This window comes from Falco cherrug, chromosome 2 (assembly GCF_023634085.1).
Source record: "Falco cherrug isolate bFalChe1 chromosome 2, bFalChe1.pri, whole genome shotgun sequence".
Classification (NCBI taxonomy): domain Eukaryota; kingdom Metazoa; phylum Chordata; class Aves; order Falconiformes; family Falconidae; genus Falco; species Falco cherrug.
The window spans coordinates 68,826,642-68,850,617 of record NC_073698.1 but is presented as its reverse complement, the minus strand read 5'-3'; the positions used below and the strand labels follow the sequence as shown (position 1 = coordinate 68,850,617).

Here is a 23,976-nt window from a genome sequence, read left to right as displayed (position 1 = left end):
CTTTTGGGTAGATTTTTCCAACCAAAATAATTTTTCCCAATCACAAAATCAATCACCTTTCCACTGGAGCAGCAGTTAATCCAGAGGGATTTGCTAGGAGAACACTGCATCCTGATGATGGAAGTATTCATGCGTGCCATTGCCCAATAGCAAGTTACTTCGAACCACCATTTTTATAGGTGCTAGCATGGCAATTTAGTAACCATGATGCACGGCTGTCCTGTAGGCGTCATTATTGCCTTCTTTGTCTCAGGGCATGTTGGCCCAGATGCCCCTAACACAGGGGAGATACTCTGAGGAATCTGCAGGGCCAGCCCAGTAACATACTGGCCATACATATATTCACGAAGGAGTGGAAGGAATTTAGAGTACCTTTGGTCTTGCTTCCCAGCTATCGCTTAAAGGCAGCACTTGGCAGGACGTCAGGTAGTTTCCACGTGCTAAGCATTGGTCTGCTAATGGTCCTTGTTATGAATTTGCACACCTGCAATCATGTGATTATTCTTAAAATGGGACCCAGGCTGTCACACAGACCCCCCCCTGGAGTGCCCTTAGAGGACCTCATCTCCCCTGGCCAAGGCAGCGCTGCCAGGTCACTCCTTGCCGTGGTACTGCCAGGGTGATGCCACTGTCTGCTCAAAGGAGGTGATGTTTTGTAAATAGTGTCCCTTCCTCTGCCCTTGTGCTACCCAGAGAGCTGATGAAACTAGCTAGCAGGCAAAGCCTGGCACCTTCCAGCTTCCATTTGCCGGAGCCCTTGAGTCCCACCTACCCTGGCATGTGCCTCCGGTGGGATGTGGGGATGAAGCAGGAGGGGAGTTGAACGCAGGCTGGCCATCCACGGAAGCTGCCTAATTCCTACAGCCACTGCAGTATCAAAAAACCCAGGGGCTGCACAGATGGGCAGTGCAGAACAGCATGGCTTTAGTAAACGTGCTTTCTAAATACTTTAAGCCCTTCTTCCTGCTATCCCGCTTGCACTGCCTGGCTTCTTCTAATGAAAGCTTTTATTAGGATAGCAGCGTCATCTATGCTTTCACTTTTCAGAAAATGTGCTACCACACCTTCATTTTAGATACAAAGCGACGTGTACTTTCTCAGGAATCTCAGCTCTGCTGCATTTCTCAGATGCTTTCATGCCTGATAGTTTTTGCGATATGCCCATGCAATTGGATGATCCTTTTCCCCCACTGACGGAATTTTGGAGCTTGAATTTGACTGAGGACAATGTTTGCCAGTTGGCTTCTTGTTCACCGTTGGTGCCTTACGGAAAGACTGGGTCAGTGATAACTGGCACAATGATATTAAATAGCAAGGTCACAGTTGAAGTTGAGTGTTAACAGTTCAAATTCCAATTCTGGGCTTAAAATCACAGAGAAGGAGCCAGTGTCATTACAATAATATTATTCCCACTTTAGAAAACATTACAGCAGTGATCTGTATTCCATCTCTGCTGAAAACATTATTTTAGAGTGCTTTAAAGTAATTTCAGAATTAAAAACTGATAGCTGAGAACTAATGAAATAAGCAGTTAGTGTCCAGGAAGAGCAGATATACTCTGAAACAAGATTAAAAAGCGATTGGTGACTAATAATCCTTGATGTAACCTTCAGCGAGTTCAGCTGAAGAGTGTTGACTAAAGGCAGATCTTGAACTTGAACACCCTCCCCCATTCTCATACCCAAATGGATTACGAAATGTGACCAGAGTTGATGCTAACTCCCCTGAAAGTTTAGAGAGAGCTGTAAAACTGAAGTGCTGTGGAGTAAAAGGGAAGTGAACCTGATTTTGATCTCATTTACTGCAGTGTAAATAAAGAACAATAGGAATGAGATTAAAATCATGTTCATGACATTCTGTAGTCCTAGCTGCTGCTTCTACCACTGCGCTCTCGTTTTGATCTGAAGTACAAAGAACATTGCTTTTCTTCTTTCGAACAACTTACGGCAGCAGAGTTGAGATTTATGGGGATGTCTGTCTGTGGAAACAACAGGCTCCGCTCTGTTTGCAGGGTGAATACTTCACTGTGCGGATGAGGTGATGTTATGGAAAAGCTATTGCTTGAGTAGACCAAAATCATATCCTTCTTTACAAGCAGGTCTCAGTGGCCTTACTGTGGAGACTTGCCTTATATATATTTATATAGTTACTTTTTAAAATATAAAAAAGGCTATTTGAAACTCTTAATTAAGGAAAATAATCATCTTCCCTAATACATACCAAGCGAGTGTTCTGCTAGGTCAAATTCTGTAGGTGTCTTGAAGAGTAACACAACTCTGGAGTAGTCCCAAGTTTCAATAAGTGACTCAGGGAAACTCCTGTCCTTGCAAGCAACAGAAGCCAACAGTATTTTTTTCTCCAATCTGTGATTCATAGAGTCCTGGGAATCTGCAGGCTGAGAGGTCCTTGTAAAGTGACCAACAAAGGCACACCTATTGTCAATAGGCTTTATTCTGGTGTACTTCCCATCTTGTAAATCCCCAAGGTGTACACATCAAAACAGGTGGAAAACTAGTGAAGCCTCTAACACCGCCCTCCTGTCCTGCAGAGGACATAGTAACAAGGGACAGGGCAAAAAGGCTGGAAGTCTGCCCCAGAGCAGCAAGATGAAGGGTGAAAAAGGACACTTCTCCCATGTGGACTCATCCTGAGGGCATCATTGTTACCAAGTAATTAGTTCATACTCCTGCTCTTGTCCTTTTTTGTTGCTTTGTAATGAAAATTTCTGATGACCATGCTAGGTTTGATTTAACCTTTTTCATGCTTGCTCTGAAATATGTTTTTTCTTTTCTTTTTCAGTTCTTTCTTTTTACTTAGTCCAAAGGACCCATAATAGGCAGTGTCTTTGCATTAGTCTATAGTGAAAAACTCTTATCTCTGTAAGACCTGTGAAATTTTGGCCGAGAAGAGCTGAACAACTTACTTTCTGTCATGTGAGAGAGAACAAGATTGTAAACATGACAAATCCTTCCCAGTCACTATTCAAACACCTATATTGTTGGCACAATGCAAGTACTGATAAAACATTTTTCTCTCAAATAGCATTTCTGAGAAACCTGTTTGCTTTACTAAGAAGTCCAAAAAGAAAGTGGAGGTTTAACTCCTGCAAGCTGTCCAAGTCAGGTGTTTCTTATGACCATGGTGGCTTAGCCTGGGAACCCACCATGATAGGAATAGGTGCCTGTGACCAAACTGCTCTGTATGAGGGAACTGTGTAACCATCACAGTATCACATGGCTGGGAATGTACATGCAGCACCACCAAATGCTTAAATCTCCCAAGTAAGTCTGCAGATGGGGACGCCCTTTAAGGTTTCTTTAAGAGTAACTGAATCCATTTTTTTCTGTTTTGTAGTGACTAAAATACTGGATGTTAGAGAAATGTGGACTTCCCATCGTTCTGTTTCCTGCGTAAAACAAAAAGGCTCTCTGGCTAAGAAAATGTGATAATCCCATTGACCCAGGGTTTTTTTGAGGATGGTTATAAACACTTTGAAAATTAAACTGGGCAAACACATGTTAACAGGTCTTTGAATGGGAAGTAAATCCAAATCTCTAGAAATAATCTGAAATTTGACTTCTTTAATTCCTGATGGTTAATAAATCAGAGAAAGAGCACTCCATGGATGCCATGTTTCTAGTACTCTTGAGGTGGTCACTGTCCTGCCCCCCGCCTCCCCCCTTCCCCCCCCCTCCACATGCCAAATGAATCTATGGTCTAGTTTAGTACCGCAGCTCTCAGTGTCTTATGTAGATCAAATGCATCTGCTTTTTCACTGATTATGAAACTTTTTTTTTTTTCATCCTTTTTTATTTCTTTCATTCTGGGGAAAATCTGAGATGGCCATTTGTGGAGAAATTGGAAGCTCTGCGAATAAATGAATTTAAAGATTAGATAGATCTATGCTTCTGGCCTGCAAGATGGTATGGGTTAAGAAACCTGTCTGATTTGCAAAAATGGGAATCAATATATTTGCCTGCTATTTATGGATGATAAGTAATATGCTAGAGGTAAACAACAGCATATCTCAAAAGTGAGTTCAAGGTAGGTAGATAAATTCAAAGTACAGCATCGAAGCAGAGGAACATAATGACATGAAGGGAAATCAGAAGAGTTCAGAAACATAATGTGCTTTCTTTTTCCTCATAGGTCCTGTACAATTTGTTCAAGTCTTTCTGCCAGATGCGCACAATTAAGGTTATTGACATATTCGCTGGGATTGCTAACTTCTTTATAGTGGGGATCGGTGGAGTATTGATTGGAATCCTTTTGGGATTTGTAGCAGCCTTTACCACCCGTTTCACGCATAAAATCCGAGTGATTGAGCCACTCTTTGTCTTCCTGTACAGTTACTTGTCATACATAACAGCCGAAATGTTTCATCTCTCAGGCATCATGGCGTAAGTACCCCAAACTTCAGTAATAATAGCACCCAAGTAAGAATGCCAATAGAAATTGCAGAGAGGACCAGATTTTGCAAACTTTGCCATGTGGCATTGTTCCACTATGCATGGCAGGGATGTTGGCTTGAGGATTTCCGGCCTCTCCCCTCCCACTTCCATCCCATTCTCTCAGCTTGCCACCACACCAGCTGTGTCACTAAAACTGTTCATGGCATCACACCATAAACCATATCTTTGAAGTGTTCCGAGTTAAAAATAATCCCTTGTATTTTCAGTGGGGTTATTTTTAACCCAGATCAGTTTGGTGACCCGTGTCCTCATGTGACCCTACAATAAGGGCATGGCTGAGGGTGGCCCACTGTGATGTAGGGGCAGCGGTGGCCTGGAGGGAGTGGGAGTGGTAGCTTGGAACTTCATGAACTGGCTTCACTTCCAATGCCAATATATTGTGAAACTACATCTTACACTTAGTCATGTGAGCAGCCAGTAAGTACCATTCAATGAAGACAATGTACATATCATTAAGGCAAATTCCTGCTGGATTACAAGCACAATAAGGATCGGGCGAATCTAAATTTGCAGCATCTTGTCCTATGGTAATTTAACCCTTTAGTTTAGTATGTTCATATGTGTGCCAGTGTGTTACAATGCTCTCTGTATATGTCATTATGTATAAAATAATATTATTCTTCCCACTTCCAACAGATAAAAATATTTTCACTCCTGTTTTTTCACTCCTGGGCTTCAGTAAAGAGCGAGCACAGCCTCTCGCTTGATGCTGTTTGTACTGTAGCAACCTCAACTTTAGAAAGAGCCTTTGTGACATTTGATATACTTAAATGGTTTGCTCTGGTTCCAAGTAGTATTTTTAAAGGCCAACCTTCTTTAATGACTTTCTATTGTTCTAGTGGCAAATATGAGTCATTCAGGCATTAGGAGCATAGCTTTTTATGAAAGTTCAGATGTTACTTCTGAGTATCACTAATACCTGATAATACTTCATCTGATGATTATCTTCTAGGAAAGTGAAGATAGGTTTGATATCATAGTCATGCCAGTATAAGTTTTTCTGGGGCTGGGAAGCAATTTACATGGAAACTTACAGCTGATGATTTCAGTAGTACTATAGAAACAGAAATAGGCCATGGAACGGGAGGAGTTCATACTTTAATACAAGTAAGAAGCTAAAGCTTGCATGGGTTTCTTTCTCTGATATGAACCTAAATAAAGTAACATATGCATCCACTTTGACCGAGTTCATAAATGTGCCATCTCTTTCCCTAGCTTCTATTCATAGCATTTGTGTGGTTTCTAGTTTCTTCCACTTCTTAAGTCAAATGCCCTTGATGTCCTCTGATCAAATACTTAAAGGGCTTCTAAACCAAAATGTGTGGCTAGACTGTACATCGAAAAAATTGTGGCAGTGTTCATGAAAATACTGATTTGGACACCCTGCATCCAGGTTACAGTGGAAAGGGCACGGCAGGTCTGCTGGTGGTCGGTGGACCCCACCGCATGCCAGTGCCTGCAACCAGCACACCAGTGCTCCCCGTGGTACTAACAGCCTATTCCTTTGCATTGGTAACAGTGACCCCTTCGTGGGTGCAAAACAGAGGAGGAAACACAAAGTACCATTTCCCTCCGACAGCACAGTAGCAATGAAGTTATCTTTAAAATGTCCTGTACATTTTTTGACTCTAAATGTGTTTTGTAATAGCTAAGGGTGCTGGATACATCAGTAACACCCAAGGGGAGCAGGACTGGCTCTCTGCAGCCCTTTAGTGTCTCAGCTGTCACGAAATGTAAAGCATGCCCCCTCCCAGCAGTGCTGCTGAGGGCCTTAGAGCTCCTGTAACCTCTGCAGCCCCTTGGGGTAAATCTACCCCGTCCTTTTCACATTTTGCTGGGCTTTGAACTGCAGAGACTGTTTTGCCGTGTGTCACGGTGCAACACGCACCGGTATTGAGTTCCCTGTAGTTTTCTGCAGCAAATGACTCACGGCAGGATTGCTTGGGTCTGACTTAAAAGTCAGCCTCCTTTGAGCATGTAGTTGAACCAAATGACCTTGGAGTGTCCCTTTACAACTGGATTACAATGGATTGTTTATTCATTAGATGCTTCCATGGCCATTTATAGTTCAGCCTATAGGGAATAATTGCCTGATCTCCCCTTTTTCACCCACATCCACGTCAGTCTGTTAAACTACGGATTCCTGCTTCCTTCATAACCAGGTTCATAAAGGTACTCAGCAAGACCTTGTGGTTACACACTGTGCCATACTTTAGGGGGAGGACATGATCAGGAATGTACAGTGTTATCAAGTATATAAGATACATACACAGAGTGCCTCATTTCTGTGCAAGGAGGAATTCAGTGGCAGGGGAATAGAGGGGAGTGAAAGGTGCTTGTCCTCTTCTGATAAGTCTGTGTACTCACACTGAGGACAAACAATTCCTCAAGCATCCATGTAAAACCCCTGCAGCAGGTTACCCAGCTGAAATAGTGAAGGGATTCAACCATGTCCCTGTGAGCTGCAGTAAGAAAGCCCTCTTCAGAAGGAGAGAAAAGGGTTCCTACTATAATTAGAGCTGGGCTTAAATCAGGATCACGGGTGTAAAATGTACAGATGTGAATCTGAACTTTATTTGATAGGTTTCATTTCTAATTATAATGCTGCATTTTCTCCTTACTAATTTCTCATAAAGGCCATGAAGCAGCAGAACTATTAATATATGTTTTGGTTTTTTTTTTTTTAACAGTGAATTAGCAGGCTGAAAGGAGCAAACATTGAAACTACTGTAAATTTAGTAGGTCAAGGAAACTTGAGGATTGAACCCAGTGGCCTAGTTTATTGCAGTCATGACAGAAACTGTACTGTTTGTACAGGAGGACTTTTATTCTTCAGAAGCACAGAAGGTTGCAGGTTAATTGCAATTAACTGTTTTTTCCCTCCCCTTCTTGACCAAGGCAACTAGCACAGGTCAGTGAAGTGGAAGCCAAAATTAAAGTATGTGGATGAGAAATGTAACATAAAACACACCTAAGCTTTTGCTTAGATTATGGTGACAGTAAAAATTTAGTTTTGGAAGAAGGCATTATAATAATGTAAATAAAATCTTGCATATTTAAGGAATATTTACTTGCATATTTAAGGAAATTGATTGTATATTAAATCCTAACTCTATATTACCATATCATTTTCAAATTAAAGGCACTTCAACAGGCTTTTTTCTAACATAAATAATTACTCTGAAGTGACACCAGATTCATAACATGAGCAGTGATAGGCTGTGGATTATTACTTACCTGAAGAGTAACAAATAATGTACAGCACTATTTATTATACTGGTGAACCAACTCATCAATTAGTTGACTAATTGAATGAATGCAAAATGTGACTGATAATAATATTATAAGAGTGTTGTCCCTTTAAATTCTAGTGGTTAAGCATGGTAGGTGTTTTAAATTACAGCTTGCAAAGATCCTGATTAATCTGGTGACAGATTCATATCGGACATCTATTTACAGTGTCTCCATTACCTCAGGATCCAAAAACAAACCATGTCCAGAGCATGATTCCCCACTCTCCAAGCTGTAAGGCTTTCCTAAATGACTATAATAATGAAAAATATTTATTTTAAGAAGATAGTAAATAGTACTGAATATTTTGTTGCAGAATCTTTGATGCAGACCTGACAACCCTAATGCTTCGGGCAGTGAGCTGCAGCTTTGAGACTCTGAAATGACCACGGCTCTGGAATTGCAGCCTGCTCGCTGCATTCTTGCTGTATTGCATTTGCTGCCCCTGCACTTGCCAGCTCCACCGAGTGCAAAATTGGCTGGGGGTAGCTGGGGTGCATCCGACTTGTCATACTTGTGCAGATGAGCAGTACATGCAGAGGAGAGCTGTCACGACCTGTGGTGTAACCTGAGATATTTGTAGGTCTGTCAGTGCAGCCTGTAGCTTGCGAGGAGCTGGTTTGCCACTGAATATGAGAGTTCTGGAGGGTGAATGTGTTAAGTAGATTTGAGACCTTCTTCACATAGACTTCTGAGGTTGGTCACCAGAACGGTGTGTAAACTGAAGAACCTGGGAATGTTTGACAGCTTCTGAGAATGGATGTAGGTCCTTGTCAGGACAAAATCCATGCACAGTCTAGGTCCTCTCCTGCTTTCTTCCTGAGGTATGCAGGCATATATGTTTTTGGGGTGTATGGTGGGATCTATAACAAGTCCCCTGTCTGGGCAACTGTAAGATCAGAATAGGGAGGAGACCTGTGAAGAGCATTGGCAGTCTGTCAGTACTGGCAAAAATGCAGGACCTCTGTTGTCCCAACCACATGCTCAAACTAAAAATGTTACCTAAACTGCTGAGTGTTGGAGGGAGGAAGCTTGTATGCTTATGAAATCTGCATCATTTCTTCCGTGGTGGATCCCATGTACCCATGATGAGCTCTGCTTCCCAGACAGCATGCTATTCTTGGGCCACAGAGGATCTTTCTCTTCCAGACTGTGGTGAGATCAGCTGACAATGAGGAGAGAGCTGACTAATTATGCCAGTGCTAGATGCGGATGGGGGTCTGGCGTAGTTTTAGTCAAGCTTTCCTTCTTAGTCGTGAGTTCACTTAGGTTTGGAGCTAGTTTATGCATGGCAATGGACATTGTATTTTTTGCTGACTAGATCTGCCTATTTCATCCGTTGTAGGTGGATGAAAATGCAGGGTGAAGGCCACGTTAGGTGCACTGTTCTGCTAGCAAACCCTCTCCACCTGTATTTATAAGCCACCACCTGCCCTGCTGGACTGCATCTGTCCCCATATCAGACCCTCTTCCCTGGGTTTTATTCACCCTGATGTGCTGCTTGACAGAGGTCAGCAAAGTACACTGTGTCCTCTCCCAGTGTCCACGTGTCCTCCCAGATTTGTCCCACAGAAGTAATGCTGCCCAGTCATTTTGAGGATGTGGATGTGTTGGTGGGATCAGAGATCTACAACTGTGTTTCAAATCTTGCCCATTGTCCTGCAGAGCAGGCCATGCTGGCTTCATGTAAGAGAAGGAAACTTCTGGACAAAACTAACTTCAATTAATTAGCAGAAACCTGTTCAGGGTCAGCGATGGGGCTCTTGGCTTAGAGGCAGACCATGGCCAGCAGAAGACTTTCTGCAGTGGGATCTCCATGAGACATGGGAGAGTCTTCTTCAGCTTTTCCAAAGAGATGCTGGCAAACCTACCATCCTCCTCCATGAGACAGAGAGGTGTGGAGATTTCAGTAGGAAAAAATATCCCCTATGTTGGCAAATAATTATGAACTGAAAAACTAGTGGAACTGGGATAAATAACTGTAGGACAAGTCCCCATGGGCTGTATTCAGAAAGGCAACAAATATACATCTCTTTACATTTAGCGTGCATGGTTTGACTGGGTATGTACATGAGTGTGTATAATGTTTTTAACTGGGAAATCAGAGAAGATGTTTTTGCCTTAGATAACAGAACTAGGAGTGACATCTACTTCACAATGCATCTTGCCTTAATTGCCCACCCTGATAATTATTAGGCAGTTCAGATGGTGCTTCTCTACACTGAGGCACCACTTTGAGGTTATCCTCCAGTCATCTCTGCTAACTATCCTTAAATCGATAAACTTTGTAGCTGAGTGGTCCTCAGCCATCCCTGCACCATAGGCAGCTGTACTGAGCAAGTGATGTGCAGCCATTAATGTCATTCTTTGCTCTTCCTGCTGATTAAGAAACTACTTAACTAACACAGGCTTAGAGCACAGACACGTACGTGTACTTAACAGTACACACATCTCGTGTATCAGCCCAGATGCCTATTTCATTCATTTGTAGGTGCTTTAAATGCACAACAGCACCAGCATGATTTCTGGTGGCGTTTTTCTCCTGTTCACCCCATGCACAGTCAAAGCAAGTAGTGGCCTAAAGCAGTGGAGGATGACAAATTGTCTATAGCCTTGCTGCTTACTTTGCCTGGAAAGAGGAGCTGACTGCTGTCACTGCCATTGAAGAGGGGGATGATTTGGTGGGACAATTGCTGATGGGAAGGGAGGGAAGCCCTGCCCTGGGACATGCAGTTGCCAGCCCGTCTGATGTCCCTCAGCAGCAACAGAAGCAGCAATCCCTGTTTTCTAGGGCTGCCCCTGGCTCTCCTCAACTCTGCCTCTTTCAAAACACAGAGTCTGAGGTGACCTCTGCACAGATCATGTGGATTTTAGTATGTGACAAAACTCTTCATGTACTGGTCTTCTCAGAAAACTCTCCACTGTGGAAAAAAAAAATCTCATGCCCAAAACTGTAGGTTCACCAAGTCTATAAATTTGAGATTGGTTATGGAATAAGTTAATCTTTGTATTTTAAAGATGACTGTGGAAAAGTGAATAATATTCTGCAGAAATGAGAGAGGCTAAAAAAACATCAAGCCAATGAAATACAAGTTAATGTTTGCCTTTCAGGATTACAGCTTGTGCCATGACCATGAATAAATATGTGGAGGAAAATGTTTCTCAAAAATCCTATACAACAATAAAATATTTCATGAAGATGCTGAGCAGTGTCAGTGAGACCTTAATCTTCATCTTCATGGGAGTGTCGACAGTTGGGAAGAACCATGAGTGGAACTGGGCCTTCGTTAGCTTCACGCTCCTTTTCTGTTTAATCTGGAGGGCACTGGGTAAGTCTCAGACTACGTGTCAGTATTTTTTGCAAGTGTAAAGTTTTTACCTCTTCTCAAGCAGAAAATGCCAAAATTTAGGCAGAGTTCCATCAGCTCGTACAACAGACTTCTTATTTGTAAGGTGTGCTAGACTGCAGGGTCAGCTTCCACCTTCTCCCAGATGGAACCCCAAACTCTGTTTGGTCCTGATCCTGCCCATCTAAAGTCAGAGGCAGTCCACTTGTTACTCAGAGGACATATATTTGAGCAAACATTTATTTACAAATAAGCAAATTTTGCTTAAAAGAATTAGCAGTTATACAACAGCTAAATAGGTTGTGGTTGTTTTGGTTTTGTTTTTTTTTTTTAATTTATGTTTACTAGCTTTGGGATTTTCCCAGTCATTGGCATAAATAGCATCAAACCAGGAAATGCTGTAGTTGAAGCATTGTTCAGGTGAAGAAAAAATTCCTATAAGAAACTGCCTGAGCCCTCCTGAGTTTGCACTACTAGCTCTTTCTCTTTTACCTTGAGACCAGTTCAGTCTTGTAGGTCTTAAACCTGCCCCTTGCCCCAGTTTCAGCTGTAATTATTTGGTCCCTCTGTGTGTAAAGGCAGCTCATGCTCTGATCTGCCTCTGCACCTCTAGTTCCAGCTCCCAAGTTTTCCCTCCCAGTGCAGAAATCTGGACTATTTTCCCTCCTGCTCCTGAAACCCCACAATTAATACCTTATGCTGAAAAGCAGCCAGGCAGCCTGCCTGCCCCCCAGCTCCTGGCCCCCATGCTTGCTCTCTTCATCTGCCTTTATACCTTTACTCTGGTGCATCATGTCCCTGGAGTCTTTGGCTTTGGTACATCAGCATGCACTGGCATCTTCTCCCTCCATCCCCAGTCCTGCATCCTTCCTGTCTGTGCAGGTGAAATTGAGTGAATAGGAGTTTGCAGGGTTCAAAGCACAGACCAACAGAGGTGACAAGCCAAAGTATTCAAAAGCATCTCAAAACCTATTAAAAAAAACAATTAGGAGTCTTGGTGTACACTGACACAGAGAATTATTGCTGTTCCAGCAGTGCAGAGTCTAGAAGATAGCTGTCATGTGGAGATCAGTTAGCTGCTTCAAGTCCTAAATCCAGCTGACCTGAGGTAGTTAGCTCACTAAGTATCTTTCAGATGATGCTGCTTAGGCATTTTAATTTTTTCTTCCATGATGTTTTCAAGCTGCTAAGTAACTTTTCATTTCTTCAATGACATATAGGTAAAAGGCAAATAGAAACGTTTTAAAACAATTATTAGCATTGTGAGGGATTTCTGTGTAATTTAGTTTCCCTCTTTTTCCCTCCTGCTTGTATTTCTGTTTTTCTCCCTCAGGTGTTTTTGTTCTGACTCAGATCATTAATGTTTTCCGGACAATTCCTCTCACTTTTAAGGACCAATTTATTATTGCCTATGGAGGCCTTCGAGGAGCTATTTGTTTTTCACTTGTATTTCTGCTTCCTCCTGCTGTGTTTCCCAGGAAGAAATTGTTCATCACTGCTGTTATCGTGGTGATATTCTTTACCGTTTTCATTCAGGTAATGCTTTTCTTCTTCTGTATGACTTCTGTCTCAGACAGGTTGTAAATAAGCAGTGGGTAGAAAAACAAATGTCCTAACTTTACTGGAAGGATCATACTTGAAGGTTCATAGTCATAGTTTAAAAAGAAAAATGCTATGCAGGCCACAGACAGGTAGCAAAACTATGCCAGATATTAAGTACTTATGCTAACATATAAGTAGTATTAAGCATTTAAGACCTAGTGAGCCTGGAGCAGAGATAAAAGATAATCTGTGTACAGCCCTAGCACTAATTCCTTGCTAGAATATTTGAAGCTGTGCATTTACTCAGGAGTTTGGTGTTGGATTCGGTGCACAGTAAGCAGGGGATGGAAGGCACGGAGGGCACCGAGAGGTGAACTGAAGTGTTTGAGTCTGGGTGTTAGGCAGTGATGTTGCAGACCAGTTGGACATCCATCCGAAAGCAGCAGCTCTGTGGAAGAACGTGAAGAACTTGTCTCTGGTGTCAATCTGGCCATGGAGGCCTGGTCAAGAGTGACCAAGAGAGAGGAAAGTGACTAAACCCAGCAAAACGTAGAGGAGGCTAAGCCCCTCAAATAAACATGTCACTCTACTCATTATCCAGAGCGGTGAGAGGTGTGAGAGGCTAGTATGTGGAATTTCAGGTCTGTGGGAAAAAATATATTTTTTTAGCCTGCCTTTTACATCGATAAAGGTGCCATGGGAAGCAGCAAGTATCTGTGCTTGTGCTTGGGAAAGAGGTGGCTGGAGCAGCTGGAGGTCAGCTAGTTGACCTTAGCATGTAAGCTGTGAGATTTTGAGGGATAAAATCATTTAAAATTTGGAAGTAAATGAAATGTGTTATGAAATGCAACATGGTTTACCAAAGGGAAACCTGGTATCATTCTTTGATAAGGAAATTTATTTTCTAGAGTAATCTCATCTAACTGGACTATTGTAAAATCTTTGGGGGAGAGGGCTATGTAGGAGATTGTTAGCTTAATTATTTGTTAAACTGAGGTTTAGATTGACATTAGGACGATTGTAAAGTGAATGAGGAAGGAGCTGACAATTTCTCCTATAAATGGAAATAGAAGCATATGGTCCTTTGCGTCAGAAAGAACCTCTGGGGGTGTCTAGTCCAACCCCATGCCCAAAGCAAGGCCACCTTCAAAGGTAGATCTTGTTGCTGAGGGCTATGTCAAGTTAAGTTCTGAATATCTCTGGGTGGAGATTCCCCAGCCTCTCTGGGCATCTGCTCTGGTGTTCAACCACCCTGGTCAGATAAAAGGCTGAAAAGGTTTTATAAATGGAATTCCTCAAGGATGGTTTCTAGGAATGGTTTTGTTTAATATTCTCATTATTGACCATGGCACATAAACGTAGCAGTCTTTTGTTGCTGGTATTTCTTGATGACAGAGTTTGGAAGGTGTTCTCAGAGCAACAGGGAGATGTGGTATCATGTAGAAAGAATAGAATAACTGAGGGCCAATATGATAGAAACAGAATGAAATTTATCAGTAATAAGTGCAAATGTGTTCTTGCTAGAACTTTTTTACTAGGGGTTTCTCTTATGAAATGAGAACCTTTTGTTTGAAAAAAAAAAATAAATAGAAAGGGAAAAAGACACAGGTGTACTAGTTGGTAACAGGGTAGGTTTTAAGCCACCAGTACAGTGGATACAGAAGAAAGGCAAATCTGATCTTAAGATGTACTGAGACAGGTATTTCCGTCAGAGGATAGTGTCGTGTTCTGGAGTGATCATGGGACTGGTAAGCCTGTCGTGTGAAAGGAGACCAGGATGCCTTGGCGTTAGCAAAATGAAGGAGGAGAAGGAATATAATTACTGTTTATATGAGGGAGTGAACACCAGAGAGGAGAAGGAGGAACACTGTTTAAACTAAAAAGACAAATGCTGGCACAAGAACAAAGTGGTACAAAGTGACCATGATGCAATTAAGAAGCAGCTTTCTAATTATTAGAACAATGAGGTTCAGGATGAGTGTTCCAGTATGAGCAATGGGGCAAAGAAACCTAACTGCTTTTAAGATAAAGCTCGATTCATTTATGAAAAGAAATATGTAACCTGATTATTCTGGGATAGTAGGGACTGATCTCAACACCATCAGAGATACATTCCTCTCCCATGTGTCAGTGCACCTATACAAATAAACAAATTATGTCAATTCTTCCACAAATACTTGTTCAAAACCATTGTATCATTCTGGGATAGCCAAAACTTTTTGTTCTTTCTCTCAGAATAATCAGGCAAGGACACAAAAAGTCTTAGTGTCATGGCCTTGAATAGCAATTTTAATGTTATTGTTGACAGATCTTTGAGTACCTGTTTTGGAAGTAATCACTAAAAGACAGGACTTTATATGTTTACTTTGGAATGATGGGGGTTGTTTATTAATTCAGAAAACAAGTGAGGGTTTTTCTAATGCATAACAGAATTGAAAAAAAAGTTTTAAAATACTATGGATAGGGTAAGTGACATAGTCCTGATGGGGTTGGTCAGGGTGCCCCTCTTGGAACTCTTAGCTCTAGGGAGCCCCTTCCTCCCTTCTGTTGCATTAGTGGAGTTTGTGTGCTGACAAGGACTTCATAGCTAAGTGGAACACCTGCTAATCACAAGAGTGAATTAATTCACTATTATAATTATTGTGTCAGGCTGGATTTTGGGGTTAGGAAGGTGAAAGGGTATCCAGAGCTAAAAAAGTATTCACTGCCATTTTCAGGTCTGACAGAGATGGAGAAGACTTAAAGGCTTTGTTTTTTCTTTACATTCATGGGGAAAAAAGAACCCAACCCATAACTCTTTGCCTTTTTTTTTTCCTCTTCACAGGGAATAACAATTCGTCCACTGGTGGAGTTTCTTGATGTCAAAAGGTCAAATAAAAAGCAGCCTGCTGTCAGTGAAGAAATTTATAACAGGGTATGAGGCAGCTTCAGTGTCATAAAAGAAACCTTCATATAGGTTAAACTCCTAGTGGCTTTCAGTAAGACAAGGGTTCAGTGTACAGTGTTACAGAGAGGGACACACTCTTAGATTTCTTTTCAATAGCTGTTATAAGCACAATAACTGTAAAGCTTATATTTATCCTTTGGTAATTACCAAAATTAGCATTAATATATACCATTATTTTGAAATCTTCATTTTCTTAATTGTTCACTTCTTGAGGTAGTTTAACTTTCTGTAGTTTGCTTAACATATGAGATACATGTTATTTTAGAACTTGACTACATTAGGAAATGTTTGCCAATTTAATCACATTACATTTAATTTGAGTTAATCAAACAAATGCAAACACCTCCTAAACACACTCTTAAACTTACTTAACTCTCACATCATCAGCCTCTTTATGGGTTTGTATTTGGTACATGTGTGTCTCCAATTATTGCAGTTTATTAGCCATGCATATTCTTGAACGTATTTCTCCTTGCAGCATACCTGTGGCAGGTGGTTTGAAATTCCAGAAATGAGGAATAATAAGGACCAAATTCAGCAAAGAATTCAGTCTAGGCATCTAGAAGTCCATCCTTTTAGAGTTGAACGTTTGGACATACCAGGATTTTCCCCTGAGTTTGAGAGACCCCTACTATGGTGCTTGAATCAGGAGCAAATGAGCTGCCTCTGGGGATCAAGTGAGATCTTAGGTGGACTTATTCACTCTTTCATAATTCATAATAGGCTGAGAGAGAGTGTGTTTCTAATATTAGGTGATCAGGATGCTTTAAGGTGAGACTAGACCACAGTTGTCTAATGTAGGAACTCTGGACCTGATGCTAGGTATCTCAGCTCTATTCTGTGCATCCTGAGGTGCAGACGTGGGGAGCCCACTCAGGCTCGCTCCTCCACAAAGTCATACCTGGTTCACTGTCAGGCCTGGAGAAATCCCAGGCATAGCCTGGAGTGGTTAGGGAACTTAAAAGAAGTGAAAATATGGGAAAAACCTTCATATTCAGGTAGGAGCTGAGTAAGGTTGACATTGAGGAAATTAGCAACTAATTTCTGTCCTTTTGGGACTGTGAGCTAAGTAAGCTCCAGGGGAACAAAAAAAGAGTCCATCTCTGAGTTTGGTTAGATTGCATTTAGTTAAACTGAAGCATCATCCTGAATTCTGACCAGGCATTTCTGTTTTGAAGTAAGTTAGAAATGAATAATTTCTGAGGGCAAGCCAAGTGATGTCTATAAGTTTATGTAATGAACCAACATTTCCCTTTAGTTCTTTGACCACGTGAAGACTGGAATTGAAGATGTGTGTGGACACTGGGGTCACAACTTTTGGAGAGATAAGTAAGAATGGCATTTAAAACTCATTGTCATACAGGAGAGGCTGAACTGGCTCAGCAGCAGCAAGTGAAGGCTGTTGGGCATCAGATTTCATTTTCAGCATTTTATTCTTGAAAGCGGATGTTTGTTTTTAGAACATGTGGGTTACAAAGGAAAAGCAGCAAAACAATGTCTTCTTACTAAACCACAAGCATGTAGAACAAAATCTCCAGCTGGGAAGAAAGGCAGCCCTCTGATCCCAGGGTAAAGCGTGGTACCTTCTGAGGGTGTGTGTCCTCCCTGTTTCTGACTGTTTCAGAGCATTTCCTGTATGTCTGCCGAGCCTTTCATCCCATCCGGCTTTCTTCCTGCAAATTGTATGTCTCTGCGGTGCTAAGTGAGGGGTTAGTTCCCTATTTGATGGGAAACATACAAAAGCTTTGGGACTTTCTCTAGAAAGATCAAGGCACAGCTGTCATGAGGTGCCTGTGAGATCCTAATGGCAGGCAGCTCCACAGTTCTTGATTGTTTAAGGCTTTAGTATCGGTTAAAAAGATTATCACCAGCAATATCTGAATAATTCATGTTTTCACTTTAGCTGCTGAGTCATCGTCATTGGTTTGGATCTAACTCCTGTTTCTCAGCAGCACACTCTTTTACACCCAAAACCTGTAGACCCAAAGCATGGGCATTGCTCACCCACCTCCTAGGCACTGCTCCAACAAGAATTTCAGTGTTTTATACAAAGAGGAATAACACCAGCAGGAAGGGCTGAGAAGAGCCCTCTCCAAATGACTTTGAGGGCAACGCAGTGAGGACACTCACCTGACAGATGCGTGACATGGGTACGGCTTTACTCAGCCTGGTTCTCCTCTAGTCTGTGAGGTCTTTAACAGATTACAGAGCAAAGGAGGGTCCCACCTCTTCATGACCTTCAGACGCAAATTCAAGAATAATTTCAGAATGGCCAGAGGGCAAAATATTTTCTGACAAACAAATTCACTCCAGCTGTAATCAATATTTTTTCACTAAGCATCCAAGAGGGTTGCAGTTGCTTTAGAGGAAGGGGGAACTTGCAAAGTTTTACAAAAGCAGGCTAAAATTTCAAAGAAAAAGCAGTCAGTGCAAATTTAGACCTTTTATTTGTTATTACAGTAAATATTTGATGTTCTCTTTGTCTTGATGAAAATGGAGAATTAAAAATAATATTGTCTAATAACACAGAATACCTAAAAGTTAAAGGTTGCTGCTGGAGAGACTGTCCATTAACTTCTTAATGAAAACATACGTTAAGACTGTCTATATGAAGCAAAGATGAACTTGACCCTTTTTAATGTTCCTCACCAGTAGTCTGTTAATATGAACAGACACATTCCCAGGCAATAAACTCCTTCACAAATGCCTTAGCTACAGTATATTGGCTTTTCTTAACTATGCACAGTAAAAATTAACTGGTTGGGTTGGTTTACCTCATGTACAGGTTTAAAAAGTTTGACAATAAATACCTGCGAAGACTTCTAATCCGGGAGAACCAGCCCAAATCCAGCATTGTTTCTTTATACAAGAAGCTGGAAATCAAACATGCCATTGAGATGGCAGAGAGCGGAATGATAAGCAAGGTCCCATCGTCGGTATCACTCAGGTAAGCAAGTGATGCCAGCGTGGATGCACGTTGCGGCTGGGTCACGTCGTTTATTTCACAGCCCAGTCTGCAGGCAGCGTAAGTGCTTTGACCTAGGACACTCTGTGTCCAACTGTCACCTGAACAGTAAGTGAATACAAAACGGGAGCTGCCTGCAGCTCACACATGAAGTGCTCGGTGAGCTGTGTTCGGCAGCTGCTCAAGGGAACGTTGATTTGCCATGTAGAGCAGAGCTGGATTTGAACCAGTGCCTGCCCATCTGCTGTGAATAGCTATAAGGGAAGCCTGAGGGGCATTTTGAAAAGTACCTTAAGCAAATTTAAAGTTTAATGTAATTTATATCAAATTTTGGAGACTGAGATTTAAGCCTTACCACTGACTCAAATAAGATCAAGATTTCATTCCTACATGCTGTTTTCACCTGTTCATCAGTTCTTTTGAAATGTTGTTTCCAACTGTAACAAAGGAAGTAATCCAAATGTAATTCCCAGTCGTAAAAATAAAAATATTCTTCCTCTCTCTCTCTCTTTTCTCTTTTCCTTTTTTTATCCTGCCACAGTGAATATCATGAAGGAAAGATAAAGCCACTTTCTCCCACTGAAATGGAAAATATGCGGGAAATATTAACAAAGAATCTCTATCAAATACGACACCGAGTAAGGATGAAGTTTTGCGTACTTAAATACTTTACTACTCTTCAAATATATTGATTACCTTCCTAACATATCTTTGGGCTAGTACATCTGCTGTACCAGTGCATAATGATTAATGCTGTTACTTACTTCTGTTACCTATGAATCCATGTCCTATCATATGTACAGCAACATATTCATACTCCTTTATGCAAACAGCTTACTTGATATTATATTATTGATAAAGCTTAATGGCTTTGTCATATTACCTGCAATATACTTACATTATTTAAAAAGGATCACAGGGCATAATCCAACCCAACACTGTCCACTTGAATCAGTATTTTGCTCACTTCCTGATATAGGATTAGATTTCCCATTTGCCTCCAGTTGTGAAGTTGTTTGCATTAAGAGCAGAGGTGATGAGCTGGAAAAACTGTGAAATCAAAGCAAAAGGACATTTCACATTTACCCTCCTGTGGCTAAGTAGTTTGAATGCCTGAGCCCTTGGAAAACATTCAAAAGTGGAGCAAGCTTCAGCTTGCTGGAGGTAAAAATGACCTCCCCATAGGTGACTCATCGCTTTCCAACGTGCATCTTCTGTTGACATATCAGTGGAGCTAGTACAATGTAGGGGTAAACACTGTATTAAGCCAGCATTTTTCAATTACTTTTTCATTATAAATATCAGCAGGTTAAAAAAACCCAAACAAAACAGGTGCTTGTGAAGCAGATGACTAAAAAAATGCTGGCATAATTACTGTTCTTGTTCTTAATCATCTGCAATATGATTTTGTTGACAAGGATTTATGATACTTATTAAAACATTAAAGCAAAAAGCCTGTTTTGCATTGTGCGTATAGTTCAGCACATTTGATATTATGCTTTTCAGAATGTGACCAATGCTTTTATATTTCAGACAATGTCATATAACCGTCATAGCCTGGCTGCAGATGCAAATGAAAAGCAGGCCAAAGAGATTCTGATCCGTCGCCGGCACAGCCTTAGGGAGAGCCTGAGGAAAACAAACAGCCTGTCAAGAGAAAGACCGGTACTTGCATCTGGTTGTTTTACAGAAAGCAGTTATTTGTAGCTAAATGTCATGCAGAAAAAAATCTTCTGAAATGCAGAAAAAATTAAACCCTGAATTTGGAAGACAACTGCACATACAATGTCACACTCACACCTTGAATTGCCCCTTAGTTTGTGTTGACCCTTTCAGGAAAGCTTCAGGCTTGTAGAATGTGATATGGGAGTGGAATCTGCTGCCATAATTTTATCTCAGAGGAGCTGAACAGGCTCTGTACACAGTGTACTTCTAAGGGATAGTCAGTATTCTCTACCAGTATTTTGATGAAGTGTGGATGATCAAGGTCAAAAATAAATTTGAGGTAGTCAAACTACTTACAGTATGCTCCAAAATACGGGAAAGGGAACTTTTAATCGAGTCAGGGAGATCTTAATTTGAAAAATGTTGTGGGCTCTTTCGTATTCATAAAATGTAGCCAGGACTTTAGGTTTTGACACAGAACAGCAAAACCCCTTCTGCCTACAAGAAAAGTTGTGGCATGACAGTATTTGGCTTTCTGAGGCAATCCTGCAATACTTCACTGCAGACTTCAGACCATATCTGAATGGAGCACACTGATTCAGCAGGGAAGCTGATCCCCCAAACCATCTTCTCATTTTAGGTATCAGGGAAATTAACCATCCTATAAATATGTATCTCCACGTTACAGGAATACTTAATGACTGTTGTCTTCATTGATACAGTCGTTCTTCAGCAGCTGAGGCTGGAATGATGTCTCCAATAAATGCTATATCTCATTTGTGATCATCACCGTGGCTACTGTGGTGTTAATAATGACAATAAGTCTGTCCATGAGTGATCTTTTCCCTCTCAACCAGTTATATATGTTGCCTTTGTCATACAAATAAATTATTTACTAGGTGGGATAATGAAGAGGCTCAGCAGGACTGAGACATTTTTAGGGCAGGGAGAGAAACAGGGTGTGTGGCAGCTTTTTAAAATGCACAGGTTGTAATTTTAAAAGTCATTATCCTCGGATAAATCCACCACAAAGCACCGTGGTCCTGAGCATTCAAAGAGGGAAAATCTCTCATGGAAAATAAATTTCCTTTCAGGTTCCCTTTGAGTGTGCAACAGTGAATGGTACAAGTAGAGGAGAGCTGGTAGACTGTAAAGGTTTTAAAAAATCTTTCTAATAAATGTAAGAAAGGATGCCCTTGAGAAACTTTGAATTTATAAAAAAAGCAACTTGTCGGGGAAAGTACCTCTCACGTTCCAGGAAGTATGAGCTGCGCACTGCACTGCTCCCAGGGCCTTTAGAGCTTAGTCTTGGGAAAACAAGGATTTTATGCCCTGAACCGGTAAATGATCACGCTGGTGCCTAACTTCCGCATCAGCTTCAGCGTGACTAGTCAACTGTATAGTCATTTATATGTATAAAGCACTTCCAGGATCAGAATACAGATTAGTTCTTGTGCCCAAGCTTCAGTCTCAACCTAATTTTTACAGCTCACTAATAAAAAGTTTCAAACTGGGGTTGCATGAAGTAGTGCCACTTGCAGTGTTTGCCTTCCTTAGGAAAACTCGTACAGGTAAGGCTGAGGTTAGAAAGCATACATCTATTAACTTTGATCTCAGAGGGCATATCACTAGTCTTTCCTTTGATTAAGCTGCTTGAGATTACTCAGTCTTTATCTTAGTTAGCAGAGTCCTCAACCAGCAATCAACATTAACTTCAGTGGGTAGTAAAAGATCACATATTAGCTAATCCCAAACTAACTCTCCAGCCCTTTAGCTACATAAACCCATTCAGGCTTCAGTCATGTATCTTAAAATGCATTATGCAGGTACTTCAGTCTGCAATAACTTAACATTTCTTATAATTCTTTGCACACAGGCTGCTGCAAATACGAAAAGATTCCTTTCACTTCCTAAAAACACAAAACTCCCAGAGAAACTACGAGTGAGAAATAAAACATCTTCCAGAGGTAATGAAAAATTTTCTGCTGTTTCTTAGTGTGCTGCAGTCATTTTACCTACATAGAAGGAAAGTTTTTCCCGGAATGATGTAAATAAATCAGCATATTAATTTTGAAACAAACATTGTTTTATGTGCACATGCTTTCACTCTAGAGTTAATACCCTCACAGCATATTTGTAGGTGTTGGATATTTAGCAGGGGTCTTGGAGCATTAAAAGCAATGAGTCCTAAAGCAGGTATTTGAGTGTGGGGAAATGCCCCGGGAAGCAGAGTCTTGGGCTTTCTCAGTTCAAATGCCTTGTGCCCTCCAGCACATCTCCTGTAAGCAAGCAGCAGCCTGAAACACTTTTGCACCAGAAACACTGCCATGGTTCATTTGACTTGTCTTTCTTCCATAATGCCCAGATCTCCCTCTTGGATTATGAGCCCATTTGTTTTCTTTTCTTGGGGTCAGGGTAGAGGACACTGCTCTGAGAACTTAACCAGGAGAATGAGGACATGAGGTCTGGTTTACAGTTATCATGAAGAACTTCTCAAAATACTGTGGTTTACAACCAAAATGTCTTTTTTTTTTTTTTTTTTTTCCTGCCTGAACTCCCAAATGTTCTATATTGGAGTTCTTGAATTCTAACAACAAAATAAAAAAAACTGGAGAAAGACAACCACTTGATGTAAAAACTTTGCCCAGTTCTGGATATTACTTTTGATTATTTATTACTGGTTGCATTACCATGCTTATACCATGCTCAGGAGCATTTCTTTTCATGACAAGCAACCATGAAGATCTCTTGCTGAGAAGATTAAATATCTGCACAGTCACTAAAACATCCTGATCCCCACCCCAATTAGCTTCCCACCCTTCCAAATTAATTTAGCAATAGACCATGTTTTTGTCTGTTAATAATTACATCTTTGTTCCTCTGAATGTAGGATGTCTCTTACTCTGTAGTTATGTCTGCAGAGGTCACCTACTGTCACCTAGAATTAAAGAGGAAATGTGCCTCCAGATGATTCAATTGTCAAAAAATATATTGTTTGACATATTTAGGGGGGGGAAAGCTTGCAAACACAGTCTGATGAAGACCTTCCTTGATATATAATTATCTGGGTGAATGGATAATTATGTGGTGATGTATTTTGTTGACCTCTTCCTCACCTTTTTAAAATAAATAACATGTAGGCTACTAATGGAAGTTGTTCTTCTGACAGTTGCACAATACATGATTATTTGCTTTGATATATTTAAAACATAACATCTGACTTAAGTCTAAGAACAAATCTGAGGCATTCATATATGATTGTTAAAATGATTATGAAATGACTGAAGTGTGCAATTCTGATAAAGATGTTAATCAATTTAAGTCTGCCAGGGAACATATGCACATGTACACATCCAGAAAGTTTTACCTGATAGCTATCATTGAAGAGCATTTTCTGAATGATTACACCAGCTTTCCCTTGACTGTTTTCTACCCTGCTGTGAGGGGATGAAGGATTATGCAGCACATGCAACCTGTGAGATTTGCCCTGTGGATTTTCTTTGATATCTTGCATTTAAGCATGTTAAGGACAGGATGTTTCCTCCCATCTGTACATTGAGCTTGGGAGATCCTTTGCTCAGCGTTGACACTCCTTTTCCAAAGTCAAGTTTCTAGAGCTCCTGTACATGTCACGCTCTGGAAATGCCTCAGATTAGATTTCATGGGATGTGAGAGTGAGAAATCTCATTTTTATATCCTCCTTGGATGTAAGTGGGGACTAAACCCCAGGTAGCTCAGAAACAGGTT

At 41.0% G+C, this 23,976-nt stretch overlaps 1 protein-coding gene across 1 annotated transcript in view; it reads left to right on the top strand.

The window, feature by feature from the left end:
• SLC9A2 (solute carrier family 9 member A2) overlaps positions 1–23,976 on the top strand; it is a 38,419-nt gene that overhangs the window by 7,708 nt on the left and 6,735 nt on the right. Inside the window, exons 3-11 of the mRNA XM_055702473.1 lie at positions 4,150–4,400; positions 10,875–11,092; positions 12,444–12,646; positions 15,477–15,566; positions 16,858–16,928; positions 18,385–18,546; positions 19,106–19,202; positions 20,098–20,229; positions 22,106–22,196. Coding sequence (XP_055558448.1) covers positions 4,150–4,400; positions 10,875–11,092; positions 12,444–12,646; positions 15,477–15,566; positions 16,858–16,928; positions 18,385–18,546; positions 19,106–19,202; positions 20,098–20,229; positions 22,106–22,196 — 1,315 coding nt within the window. The remainder of the gene's footprint in view (positions 1–4,149; positions 4,401–10,874; positions 11,093–12,443; positions 12,647–15,476; positions 15,567–16,857; positions 16,929–18,384; positions 18,547–19,105; positions 19,203–20,097; positions 20,230–22,105; positions 22,197–23,976) is intronic.